At 41.6% G+C, this 14235-nt stretch overlaps 1 protein-coding gene across 1 annotated transcript; it reads right to left on the bottom strand.

Annotated features, from left to right (window-relative positions):
• Positions 1 to 2372: 2372 nt before the first annotated feature.
• snai1b (snail family zinc finger 1b) lies at positions 2373 to 4377 on the bottom strand. Its single transcript, XM_069689133.1, has 4 exons — positions 4225 to 4377; positions 3792 to 3911; positions 3249 to 3683; positions 2373 to 2955 (listed from the first exon to the last, which is right to left on the bottom strand). Exons 1-4 carry the CDS (start codon positions 4304 to 4306, stop codon positions 2774 to 2776), a joined length of 819 nt encoding a protein of 272 aa, XP_069545234.1. The 5' UTR covers positions 4307 to 4377; the 3' UTR covers positions 2373 to 2773.
• Between the last annotated feature and the right edge of the window lie 9858 nt (positions 4378 to 14235).

Here is a 14235-nt window from a genome sequence, read left to right as displayed (position 1 = left end):
GCCACTTCCTGTGTCCTAAACATCATCACAAAGACATGCACTGAAAGCAGGGCAGGGAGAAAACTGCCATTTCAGCGCGCAAACATCTCTGTCCTCTGTGTTGGAAAAAGTTTGGCTCATTGTTGACATACGCTGCTGCTTCACATTGCTCAAATCCAGATGCAGAGCTCCACTTCTGACTCTGGATGATTGTTTATGGAAAGCCATATATTTTCCAAGATTGCACCATTCTAAGAAAATATAACTCATCAGGCTGCAAATTGTCAAACAACAGCTTTTGCATATACACAAAACCAAAGTGTTAATTTTTTCTGAGACAGTATCGAAGCTGGGGTATTTTCAAAAAGGAGTGATTTCATTTTTCATTTATTAGAGCAAAGTAATAACACTTAGACATTCTTTCCATGAGAATAACACATGAGAGATTCTAACGATTGGCATTCCCCTTTTCTTCGTAATTAGGTCAGCATAACATTATTTCCTGTTACGGAAAATCAAATTATTACTTTGATTCAGGAGAAAACTGCAAGGGACAGCAGACAGAGCAGCCTTCTCTGTGTTCGAAGGCCGTATTGTATGTCTGTCACTAATGGCTCAGGAATGTCAAATTAGTCAGGGGCTGCATGCATGACGCTGTGAACATTAAAATACTTTGAGGGGACCAATATGATATTACACAAACAGTGAAAAAGAAAGGTGACAGCTCCAGTGATCTCATTGCCTCAAAGGTATAGAGTGATAGACTGCCTCCTACTCACTGCAAACCAGAACTATGCCCCCCTAGCAAGATGTAAGAGTTCAATTTCAAAACAGCCAAAACACAGAAGATATAACAGTCTGTTTAGTGGCATTGTTTTGTCTAAATTTGCGGAGGTGGAGTTAAGATATCCCAAGGAGAAAATGGAATATTATCTACCTCTATAGCTTCACCCGACATGTGATGTGTCTTCTTTCTCCTTAACTCTGCTGTTGCTTCTGTGTGCGTACCAAATGTGTCACCGTCGGCAGTTCAAGGGGAGTTCAGTCCCCTGTGGCCCCGCTTCTCCGTCTTGACTCACCGCCTGTGTAGGTGTGCAGCAACGAAATGACTCTCTCACTACAGGCTGGCAGAACTATGGAAAAAAAAAAATCCCCCTTGATCAAAGTGAACTTCTTTATTCAGGAGGTGTGTGTTCGAATGTGTGTGCACATGTGTGTGTGTGTGTGTGTGTAGTCTTTTGGGTGCTGTTTACATTGGGCAAGCTAAGTCATGCAATCTGATCTCAGGCTTTTTGAGTGCCTCCTTAGCCCCCCTCCCCACTCCTCCTCCTCCTCCTCCTCCTCCACACAGACACACGCATCCACCTCTCATCACTAAGAGCTATTGGAGGAAACACTTTGTTACCTCACCAAGACACGCTGGCGTCAGTGTGTGTGGGTCAGGAGGCCAGTTGGGATTGGAAACACATTGCTGCCATATGTGCACATATTGTTCACCCTCAGCTGGACCTAGAAGCACCGACGTCCTCCCAAGTTCATGCAACGTAATAAGTGAGTTTAACCATGACTGAGCAGATAGCTGCACAGTCTGAGTGGATCTGTGTTGGTCATGAGGTCTGTGTTTGAATGCTGCCTATCTGGGGTGTATTTGTTGGGCTTGAGCCTGGTTTCCTGCTTCCATCTGTGCCTGTATGCACGCTGACAGCCTGGCAGGTGTGTGCAGGTGTTCCTCTTATCACTCAGCATCACACAAACCACCTCTCGCCTGCTCCCCCTAACATACACACCAACCCATACAACAACGCACCGCTCTATCTTCCCATTCAGAAACTGCCATGTCTGTCCTGATGATCTCATTTCTATGTAAATACAATGCCTGCTGAAATACTACTGAACATTGAGAGCACAGACACAAGCTGCTTCTTTTAAAACAAATATTTTATTTACAAGTGGAAGAAAAAAATACACAACCTTAAAAAGAAGGCAAAGAATTACAATTACAAAGCATGTTCTTCGACAAATTATTTCATAAAAACTGTAGGTCAAAACTGTAAAATGACAATATTGGTGAAAGCAATTTGGGTTTTTGGTCAAGCTCAACTGGTCATTTCATGTCCTGTAACACATCCAATGTCTGTCGAAAGAGTTCATGAAGGGGGGGTGAGGGGAGGCAAGCAGGGCGTGGGGTGTGGGGTGTCACCTGTCGTCTCTCAACGCCCTGCCTCCACAGAGCACCATACACAGACAGCTGTCTACACACACACACACACACACACACACACACACACACACACACACACACACACACACACACACACACACACACACACACACACACACACACACACACACACACACACACACACACACACACACACACACACACACGCGTCATGTATGTATAGTATGGTGAGGAATGACATCCATGCATACACGCCAACGCACCCAAGCAGCTGCAGCATGGCAAGAGTCCCGGACCAGCCGGCACCAATGGAGTTTCCTGGGAATTAACTGCATGTCCAGCTGCCCTCAAATCACACACACAGACATACATACATACACAGTTGACAGGATGCAACAAAAATGTGCTGCATATACCAATATGACATCAAATCTGATAAACCCACAGAATCCTGAAATTAAGGCACTTAAGTCCTTTCATAAAAGTAGAACTGCAAGTCGAGTTGGCATCAATCTCCCAGTGTCTTCTGGGTGTATTGGCTCCAATCACGTGGGAACATATCCAACCAGCAGCTTCGACTGAGTTATTAGATCAGTCCAGGGAATGTTGGGTCTACGAGGCGGGACAGCATCCCGAGGCGTTGTGTTTGTGCAGAAGGGACATGCGGCTGAAGGTGCGCGAGCAGGAGCCACACTGGTACTTCTTCACTTCGGAGTGGGTCTGCAGGTGGGCACGCAGATTGGAGCGATCAGCAAAGGCCCGGTTACAGTGTTGACAAGCAAAGGGGCGCTCACCTGGTTGGAAGAAGAAAACTGTTAGAGCCAGCAAAGCACTTTCCGCATTAACGAGGCCAAAAGGTTTGTCCTCTAGTCATTGTTTTTCAAATGACTGACAGATAACAAACCAAAGAGCAGGAACACACTTATTTAATTTAATGAGATTAGATTGTGCCGTGCTAAGCAATAACATTTTCTCACACATCAGGAGACATCAATGAGCACAAGGTGCAACCAGTTGTTACATTAACAAGCCTACACAGCCTGGAAATCAATACTCTTGACATAACAATATGAAAAGCTGCTCTTACCCGTGTGTGTACGAATGTGTCCTCTGAGCAGCCACGGCCTGGAGAAGGCCTTGCCGCAGGTGGGGCACACGCAGGGCAGAGTGTGTGAGCGGATGTGCATCTTCAGGGCCCCCAGGCTGGTGTACTCCTTAGGGCAGTGTTTGCAGTGGAAGGCTGGGCGTGCCGGGACCTCTGTGGGCAGGGAGGGGGCCTGCTGCAGTGGGACGCAGGTGGACAGCTGATGGTGAGACATCTGATGTTGGGACAGGGCTGAGAGCCTGGTGTAGCGCTTGGTGCAGTGCAGACAGTGGTAGATGTGCTGGATGGCATCAGGGCTGGGGGGGTCTGAAGTACGTCCACTTTCCTCCTCTTCCTCGCCACTGCTGCTGGAGGGAGAGCTGCTGAGGTCCAGGGGGCCCAGTGGTGAAGCGGGTAGATGCCCTGGGGTGATCCCTGGGGTGATCCCTGGGGTGATCCCTGGGGTGATCCCTGGGGTGATCCCTGGGGTGATCCCTGGGGTGATCCCTGGGGTGATCCCTGGGGTGATCCCTGCGGTGATCCGGGAGAGCAGTGCAGGCAGGGTGTCCAGGCAGCTGAATAATAACGTGGTGGGATGGCAGGTCAATGCACAGCTGTTGTTCTGTGTTGGTAGTTCAGCCCGTGGAAAGCTTTCAGGGACAAAAGCTGGTAAAAGAGAGGAAATTAAGTTCACTTAAATGAACAAATAATCTAATAAAGCACTAAACTTGTTTTCATTCCTGGTGTCATGTCACACCTTGCATTCATCACAGCACTGATCATGTAGCTTTCTCATCAACTAGTTTTACAGAACAGAAACACATCAGCATGTTTTGCACCCAGGATTCTATCTGACATAGTATCTGCCACGCAGATCTGTTTTGTGCCTGCAGGTAACAAGAGCTCTGGACTGTGATTTACTGTCAAACACAATCACAGATGCATCAAACGTAGCCAATGAAAAAAATATGAAACTTACCTCGTTGGCTCTCCAAATGGCTCTCCCTGTAATACAGCTTCTTGTTGGAAAAATACTTCTTGACAAGAAATGACCGAGGCATGATGAGTTCAGGCTTCTCCGATGAATTAAAACAAAATAAAGTCCACGAAGGGGGAAAACGCTTGCGTTGATTCACAGGACCAGTACCAGCGGTGAATGTATCGAGTGGTCCCAAAGTTTCCTCTTCATATAGTAACCAGCGGGGTGGGTGGGCAGGTCTCCGCCCAAAGACACACCCCGTGCGTCCGGGCGCCACAAGCTCCATTCACAGCAGGTGCCCAATGTGCCAAAAGCTGCGACAAAGCGCAGATCTAATTGTGCATTTCACGGCTCTAATGGGTCGCACTTAAACTACAGGCACCTCTTATTGTCTTTAAAACGTGAATGGCTGAGTATTCAATTCAATTTTAAATACGTAGCCGGCATGAGCACATCAATGCGTTTCATTGTGAAGAAGAACAGTTCAGGGCATTGAATGTGTTGCGGACACACTAATAAGATCGAGTAAAATCACGGGATTTATGAACAACTTTCCACACTTCGCCGTCCGTTCACTTGCAAAATGTAGCCTGTCAAATAAGCTGGAGCGTCCTCTGTCGGCCCAAAAATGTTGTGATCACTGACTACAAAGCCAAAGCCTGTAATGTTTTAGAAAGTGCGGCAAATACCGGTCAAAAGTTGAGTTAAAAGACAAATTCTCTTGTCTGATATTTATAAAGTAGCCTACATTTTCTGAACAGGTTTACTGCTTGGTTTTTGTGCTTATTACAATAGTTTAAGAGCAGACACTCCGATGAAAAGACTTTTTTGAGAAGTTATAGGACACAGACGCTCCGTTGTCTTTGCTCCTCTCGGGACAAACCACTTTAGTTCAGCGCAGCTCTCCTCTCTCTGCGGGGAACAAGTCCGTTTCAATAAAAGCGGCACTGTCATGCCCACAGCATGATATGAGGTAAAATTAACCCTGCTCACAGGATCAATATGAAGACGTAGACCCAAGACCTATTGAACTGTTTGCCTCTAGGTGCCATGACATGCAGTTACCCAGGATAATGGCCCGAGAGGAACAATGCGTCCTACAAAGTTTTATCCTTTTTCTTTAAGTGCTAAAATGTGTGTGCGCGGGATTATAAATGGTGGTGCAATCCAAAATCAAGTGTTTACGCCTGTTATATTTACGATTAAGAATAAGAACAAGGGCTACCCGAATTTGTTGAAAAGAAATTGATTATTGTGAACTTTCATCCCGTTCATCACAGTTTGAACATGGATGTTTGTACCTTTTACTTTTATCTTGTCCTCTTCAGTCATCTAATTTTCTTATCATTTTACGATCACAAATATAGTTTTTTTTATATTTACTTTTTTGTAAAGCGTTTAGCATTGCATGTATGCATGAATCGTGTTATCGAAACAAAGTTTGATATGCATTACTGTATTAGTATCATTATTTGCCATTTGTGTTGTTATTGTCATATGTATGTGGCAACCTTACATTACTAAGTTGTGTATTTTATGCATCAATGGATCTTTGAGTCTGAAACTCAGGTCCCAGGAACCAGACAGAATGTCACCGTCTTCAATGGTCCTATTTAGCATTGCAAAGAGAGTCAGATGGTGCTCCGTGCAGCCTGAGTGGTGAGTGATTGGGAATATGCACCTGTCTAGGCGCCGTTGTCACGGCATGCCCCAAAAGTTCACACGTTGTTAGAGTCCTTGTTGACGCCGACGCCACGTAGACTGGGGTGGGTCACGAGGGCAGGAGAGCACTAAAAACAAAAAGACACGTGAAAGTAATCTGACTTGTAGCTCTGCTGCTGAGGATGACTCTGACTGAGCAAATGGGGTTTAAAAGCCTATCTAACAGATATAAAGTAGATCAATGCAAAAATGATTAGCGATATGAGGAGTGTGGTGATTATTCATTAGTCTTTTTCTACCTCTCATCTTCCAACATAAATCACACACATTATGACAACATGAAGCATCCACCTGAGCTCTGTCTGTCTCACACACACACACACACACACACACACACACACACACACACACACACACACACACACACACACACACACACACACACACACACACACACACACACACACAGTGTAAGAGGCTGTAAGAGTGAAAACAGCTGATTACACACTACTGAATTTGCTCTTTCGAGTAGAGCAGTTTGTCTGTAGGGTTGACTGCAGACAATTTGTGTTACAACAGGGTTGTGGTGACCTCGTGACACATTGAGGACATGAAAAGTTCTCTGCTTGGAAACAGATGTTTTCTCCTCTCTGGCTTCAGGCATGAACCAGCCAGTGTTCCCACCGAGGTTTATGCTGTATGCTCAAACCTCTTGAAAATAATGTCAAAGACAAATCTTCATTCAGTCTCCCCTCAGTTTTTGTCCAAAAATACTTCAACAAGTCAGACCATCCCGCCAAAGGGAATGAAGATCACATTGACAAGAATTATGAATGTCTTTAAAAAAAAAAAAAATACAATTTTTTATTTTTTTTTTTTTTTTTTTTTTTAAGTTTGTATTGAAACATTTAAGGACCAGATTGCAGTTTTTACAGCCTTCTTTTCTATTCAAGCTTGAATGAAAATGTGTCTCATGTTGCCTGTTGCACAGTAAAGTCTTGCTTTTTGTTGTATAAAGTCAGTCAAAAAGGATTTTAATATACATTCATCAGCTTGTAATAGATATTCCAAATATATTAATTTAAGCCAAAACCATGCACAAATAATAACAAAACTGGGTGCACAGTTCATGATAATGTATCTAATCTAAACAAAACTCCAAATGACAGACTATTGTCTGCTGTTAATAATGTTTCTCTTTTCTATTTCCAAGTTTGTTAACCTGGATGTACAATGTTAGTTTTTGACAAATTTTGATATTTGCCCCTGCAATGTGGTGGTCCACTGCAGCTAAACTATTACAAAACTACAATGGATAATGTGGTTCCTCCAGAACCTATAACTAATGCTTTAAAGAAAACTGTTCTGTAAAGGGCAGCCAATCAGAGGAATAATCTACCATAATTTATCAGACGATAAGATTACTCCAAAAAGAAAAACTGAAATTACTTCTAAAAGGTCACACACACATTTAAAGCCATTCTAGGCTTTACAGTTTAATATGAGCATGGAAACATTTTGTTCAATTAAGTTTTTCTGCATTAGTCTGCATTAGAGGAGTAAGAACTTTACCTGACCTCTGTGGACTGCTCCTCATCTATTTTTGAGGTTAGTGCCTCTAGGATGTATGCAGACTGCGCCCACACAATAATTCATACAACTATTTTGAAATACCACAATTTGGGTAGATCTAACTCCGATCAAACATTATAAATTGAAAACCTAAAGAAATATTTCACGCAGGATTGTTTTTTGTTTTTTTATGTTAACACTTGACAGAAAATCTTCCCTTCTGCTGTCATACAGAAACATTATTATTATTATTATTTACTGATGTAACTGGGGCATCATTGATGTGTCAAGTCAGTGACTTCTATAAAATAATTCCTGTATATATTTTATAATATACCTGACCTGATGGGTTGTTGACTGAATTCCTTCGTCATGTGTTTGAAAGAAACCAACTCCCAAACAGTACTGTGATTTTACACACATTTCTGCTCAAGTGAGAAGGACACAAGTGTCACTTAAAGCCTGAAAGCCGCTGATGGCCCATGATCAACCAGACGGATTGTTAGCCTTCAGTCCATTCAGAGGACAGGTAGGAGCCATTTGAGCACATTTACATTTGTGGCTTTTTTCCAAACTGACCAAACAGGAAAAAGACCTTGAATGAAGTTTCTTTTGTTCTTGTGATGATTCAAAGGATGTCTCCCAAATGTGCTGCTACTTTAATCAGAAAGAAAACAGGTTGGTCGGCACTATCAGGTCTGTTGTCTACATGGAAATTCCCACTTTGGTGTGTAGCCTGCCTGTCAGAGGTGTTTAGACATTAACCAAGTCATCAATTGTAATCTGTCTAAATTACAGTTCATTTTATTGTCAAATGTCTTGGTTATATCTTCACCTCACCCACATAATTTTTTTTTAGCAATATAAACAAGCTTTTATCGTGCACAAACTGCTTCATTTTGTTTCACTGCTGCATGTTTGTTTGTTTGTATGTGTAGACTGGAGTGTGTGTGAGTGTTGCCCTACAGTTCAGGGGTCCTTAAACTCACCAGGAGGGAGATAAGATTATCCAGAGGAATGTAGAGCTGGTCATATGGACACACACTCACACACGCTCTGGTTAGTTGATGAGGCGATTGAAGCTCTTACAGCAGACCGGATATTTTTCAGTAAAGTATTCAGCCCAGTAAATTACAGAGCAGTGTTTTGACAGTGGGTCTTACAATGGTAAAGCAAACAGCACTGAGGATGTGGGAGGCTGTGTGCAGAGAAACACGAGCGGAATCTGCCCTAAAAAAATCTTGAATTTGTTTCCCTTAACTAAATATCTCTTTGTTTCAAAAAAGAAAAAATGAATCGAAGCAAGAAAAACGAATCTGTCACCAAAAATCAAAGGTGAAACATTCATGTATGACAAAACTTTTAAGAATTTGAAGAGGAAAGAAGCCAAGCACTGTACTTAAATATAATTGTGAAGAACCTCACTGTACTTTACTTTGGTATCTCTATTTAATGCTACTTCAGGTTTCTACTTTCCTACATTTTAGATGTAAATATTGTACTTTTTACTGTACATTTATTTGAAAGCTATTGTTACTCTGAAGATAACCTAACCATTGAAACTTCAGGCTACAGAGCAGTCAAAAGAAGTTAAGATTAGCTTGGTTCTGGTGACCTTTAGCAGTCGGAGCTTTAAATTCCTACTGCTGATAACACTTCTGTACTTTTACTTTGGAAAGATTTTCAATGCAGGACATTGTTTTTATTTTATCTTCCGATGTTGTGCTAATGCTTTGAGCACCTGGATGATTTCCCCACTGGTTTGGCCTTCATTAAACACCTAAAATGATTATCAGATTGAAAAAAAAAAAAAAAACTTGTCATCATCTCAGGTGTGTCACTTCAAGCATAAAAATAAGATGCATTGTTTTTGAGCTGTCGTACTAAAAACGTTTTCCTTTAGGTTTGGTGTATTTTCCTTACGTTCCTATAAATGATGTCGAAATATTAATAATATTAATGTCAGCCACCATAAGAGCATTGTTCCTTCGCAAATAGCATTTTGACACGTGACCTGAAGCAAGGTGAGGAAACTGGCAGAAGCCTGAAGAGGCCAAATCCTGAGTACCCAAATTATTAGTTTAATTTACTGCAAAATTATTTAATATTTCAACAGCAACAGTCTCATAAATTATGACAATGTATGAAAAGTATAGACACAATTGCAAGAAACTGCAATTACCAACAAAGAAACAGAGTGGCAAGAGGACATATATAACTCCACTTTGCTACATTGTGAATTGAATATAGTTCCTTTCAAAGTTATTGTTTGTCAGGATGTGTGCAACAGACTCAAATACCACAATAGAAATATCTGAGTTAAGACAGACTAAGAGTATCTTTTTTGAATATTTTCAAGGCTCAAAGTTGTTGAAATAAACCAGTAAACAAATATGATGTGATAATTTATTTTTCCTTTTTTAATGCAAGTATTGATGCTGTGGAACAAAAGATAATCAGTTGTTCACAATTCAACACTGAAATGCAGTAAAATGCGGTTCCTATTTTCATTTCATCTTGACAAATGTGTGTTCTGCACAAGCATATTAAACTATTGATCAAATGGACATGCAGTTTTTTATACACCCGTCACCACCAGATAATTATTAACACCCGATTATATTTTGTCACAGTTCCATTATTGCATGACGGCCTGAACAAACATTCAACCAGACAACTGACTGAGTTATGAACAAACACTCGCATATCTCACTCAGATGGAAACCTTTTCTATTTTTACGCGAAGCGGTGAAAGTCAGTGTTAGGTCACAACACAGTGTGGAAGTTTAAGATTCTGTCTTAACCTCATCTATACATTTTCTATCACTGACAGACATACTAATGCCCATAACCATCTACAGATGCTAGCAAAAACAGAATTTTCCAAGATGAATGTGTGTGTGTTTTTGTGTGTCTCTGCTTTAACCTTATCTGGACAACAGGCAGACACCACAATCCAACCACAGTCATCCTTTGATGTAATATATGGTACCATTAAAGGTCAACTCATGGTCAGTTGTTTATTTTCTTGTAAAGGCCAAATGAGAAAACATCTTGGATGCACAAAAAAACTGTTGACATATTTTTTTAATAGCATCTTATGAACTAGGATAAGCTTTTTCTTGTATTTTATTTTTCTCTTAGTCTTTTACACTTGCGTGCCTTTTAATATTTCCTTGTGATTATATGTCATCCCGCACTTAATATACTTGTTGAAGTGCTATAGGCAGGCGGTCTCTGAGGACCTACGCTGAGCAGGAGGGCTGGGCACCTGGTGATCTCCGTGGACCGACGCAGGGCAGCGGGCAGGGTCGACTGTGTGGTTTCCCGTGGACCGACAAAGGATTGCAAAGACTCGTCGACTGGTGATCTCAGAGAAAGAACGCAAGACGGCTTCTGCTTCCCAGGTGATCTCCGTGGATCGACACTGGACAGCAGGTAAGTACCACAAGGTATCAGGCTGGCAGGCGCACTGGCAGGCAGGGGTCAGAACCGAGAATTCAGGAAAAAAAAAAATGCAGTGTGGCACCAGGTGATCTGACGGAACGGACTGATGCAGGTGGAGTGCAGGACGGGGGTTGATATACTGCCAGGTGGGGATTACTGGAATGAGCCACAGCTCTGCCAGCTCTGCCTCTGAGGCGCAGTGGTGGGAGGTGTCTGGAGGCGGGCAGTGGAATGAATCCACACCCTCCAGACACAGATCAAAACACAGTGCATGACAGACAAAAACGATCAGGCGAAGAGACAGGAACACGAGGAAAAGGGTGATCGGGGAGAACAGAGGGAAAAAAACACAAAGGGACAGACAGAGATCCTGACATCATGTTTAATTTCCAGCACCATGTTTTGTACAGTGTCACAAGACTCAACCTTTAAGAAGGTTTTTGTGCTTTTATATAATTAACTATACAATTAGGTTCCATATTATTTAATTGAAACTGTTATTTTGAAACCCTGTTTAAATATATTTCAGTATTACGAAATATAAATACTAGGTTAGGTTAGGTAGGTAGGTTAGGTAGTTACTTTATTAATCCCCAAGGGGAATTTTTTTTCGCTACAGCAGCATACAGGAAAGCAATAAAATAATAATAAAATAATAAAAAGCAATAAAATAACAGTAAAAAATATTAAATATAAAATGCACAGTATATACAGTACAGTATATATAAATATATATATATATATATATATATATATATATATATATAGTTTATATACAAACAACTAAGAAACACAGACAACATATATATATATATGTATATATATATATATATATATATATAGTACAGTATATATATATATATATATTATTTACAAACAAACCAAGAAACACAGACAACAATGTTATTGTTGTGTGATGGATTTTGCCAGAGGTGAGTTGTTGTACAGTCTTATTGCAGTGAGCAAGAATGATCTCCTGTATCTGTCCTTGTGACAGCGGAGCTGGAGGAGTCTTTTGGAGAAATTGTCCCTGCAGCAGGTGGTGGAGAGGGTGGTCAGGATTATCCAATATGGATAATAGTTTGTTCAGCGTCCTCCTCTCCACCATCTTTTCCAGGCTGTCCAGTTTGTAGCCGATCTTAACCAGTTTGTTAAGTCTGTTGGTGTCGCCGGCTCCAATGCTGCTCTCCCAGCAGACCACAGCGAAGTACAATGCACTGGCCACAACAGGCTGGTAGAACATCTCCAACATCTTGCTGCACACATTGAAGGATCGAAGTTTCCTCAAGAAAAAGTGTCGATGGAGGAAGAGCCCTTTGAGGTTGAGGGCTCAACCTCTATGCAGCTCCCCAGGGGGGGCAGAGGGGAGAGGGGGGGGAGGCAGCAGAGGTGTTTGGGAGGTGTGAGGTGTGGAGGAGACAGATGAGGGTGGTGAACTAAACCTGTTGAAGAAACAGTTTGGCTCATTGGCCCTCACCAGGGAGCCTCCTGGTTGTCTCTCTCTCCCCTTATTTAACACATGACTGTGTTACTTCTGAGATTCTTAAATCCTTATTCTTTCCACAGGTCACTCAGCAATCCAAATAGTGTTAAATAAACATGTCATCAGATGGTATAACTTAACTGTGGCTACTTTAAGGCTCATAATGAAGGGAACTACTTTCAGGTGTCTGCCAAGATCAACTTGGATCAACAAAGGAAGAAACTGAAGCGGCGCCATCCGCTGTTCAAGGAGTGAACTGATCTACAGAAGTTACTATTCTCAGACTAACCGCAAGGGGGCGACCAAAGACCAATAATGTTGCAGGAGTTTAAAGGTCAGTGGTTGCACCAGAGGTCAGACAGTAAAGGTGAAAACATTACCATTATTTAGAAGACCCAAATATCAGTATCACTACAGCTGGAGCGAATCCCTTAACCCGACACAGGCCGGTATCCAAAGACAGTCATCATGAACACAATTAAAGAGACTACTCACTTAGGAATGTGTGTGCGCTTCGCCAAATGCAGAATGTGGAAAGGTCACCAATGTTGTTGTTTTTTGTGATCCAGCTGATCCATATCAACTTGTTATGTGTGTTGACTCAGCGACCAAACCCCAATATTGAACACTACAATCATTTTTATTGACTTGGTTACAGACAATGAAGAATTGTGGAGATTTACCCAAACACTTAACTGTGAGTAAAACATCTTTGACCCCTGATATTTAAACTTTGGGGCCTTTTGGGTCAGACGGTGCAGGCATGAATATAATTTTCTGAACATGCTTGTTCCTTGTACCTCTTGTAAACCATCGTCACTGCAGAGTTCTTTATGTGTCTTAAAATGAAAACTGGGACACTTTTAGTGCTTTAGGCGGCTGGAGCTTCAGACAGGAGTGACTGATGCGTCTCCTATTTTTTCCACCTTCAGGAATGTTAGCTTGATACCTGGATAATGTTGATGTGATCATTATGTAAAGGTGGATTTTAAAAGAAATTTTGAGGTCATAGTGTGCAGACATGTAGTATGTGAGTTAAGCAGTTACACATTTCTGAATGGTTCATGTGAAGGTCTGACCCTCAGAGTGGTCTTGTTTCGTACCAGATAATGTGTCCTGCTGGACAACCAAACTCGACGAACTTACTAAAAGCAGATGACATTAATTTGTCAGCCATATTATTTTATTTCTGGCGTAGGACTGACTGACTGTGTGTGTGTGTGTGTGTGTGTGTGTGTGTGTGTGTGTGTGTGTGTGTGTGTGTGTGTGTGTGTGTGTGTGTGTGTGTGTGTTCTGATTCTTATACCTTTTTCACCAATTCCTAAATGAGCGTCGCCCTCAGGCTTTCTGTCGGTCTTCTCATTCCTTCCTCTGACAGCAGGCTGAGGCAACAAAGGTCTTATTTAAACATCTTCACTGTGTACTAAGTTTTCCTGGCTTTCATCTGGATGCTAAAAGTGAACACAAAAAACAAGTTTATGTTTTAGAAAAAATAATTTGAATGGAATTCAGTTCACTTCACTCAATACATAATAACATGTGTTTCACCTGTAATAAAATCCCATACTTAGTAAGGGATTATATTAAAATAGCTCAGACAAATGTCTCTGGTGTCCTGGATCAGAATAGTTGTATGCTATGTAAAAAATTTGGTTAGGTCCGATTCATGTTCGAGCACTAAAAGATATAAATGAGCATGGGACACAGCTTAATACAATGTACGAGATCCAGTGTGGTTATTATTTGTTTTAATGTGCACAACCCACTGCATTGAAATGAACTGGTTGACCACACAGACATTTGTAGATATGATGAAAAGGCATGCTGTCAGTAAACAGCAGAAAACC

Source organism: Brachyistius frenatus, unplaced genomic scaffold (assembly GCF_029030835.1).
Source record: "Brachyistius frenatus isolate BFR_SWC_R1_liver_20210118 unplaced genomic scaffold, ASM2903083v1 Contig_6, whole genome shotgun sequence".
In the NCBI taxonomy this organism is placed as follows: Eukaryota; Metazoa; Chordata; class Actinopteri; family Embiotocidae; genus Brachyistius; species Brachyistius frenatus.
The sequence above is the reverse complement of the archived record's forward strand: the minus strand, read 5'-3'. Positions and strand labels throughout refer to the sequence as shown.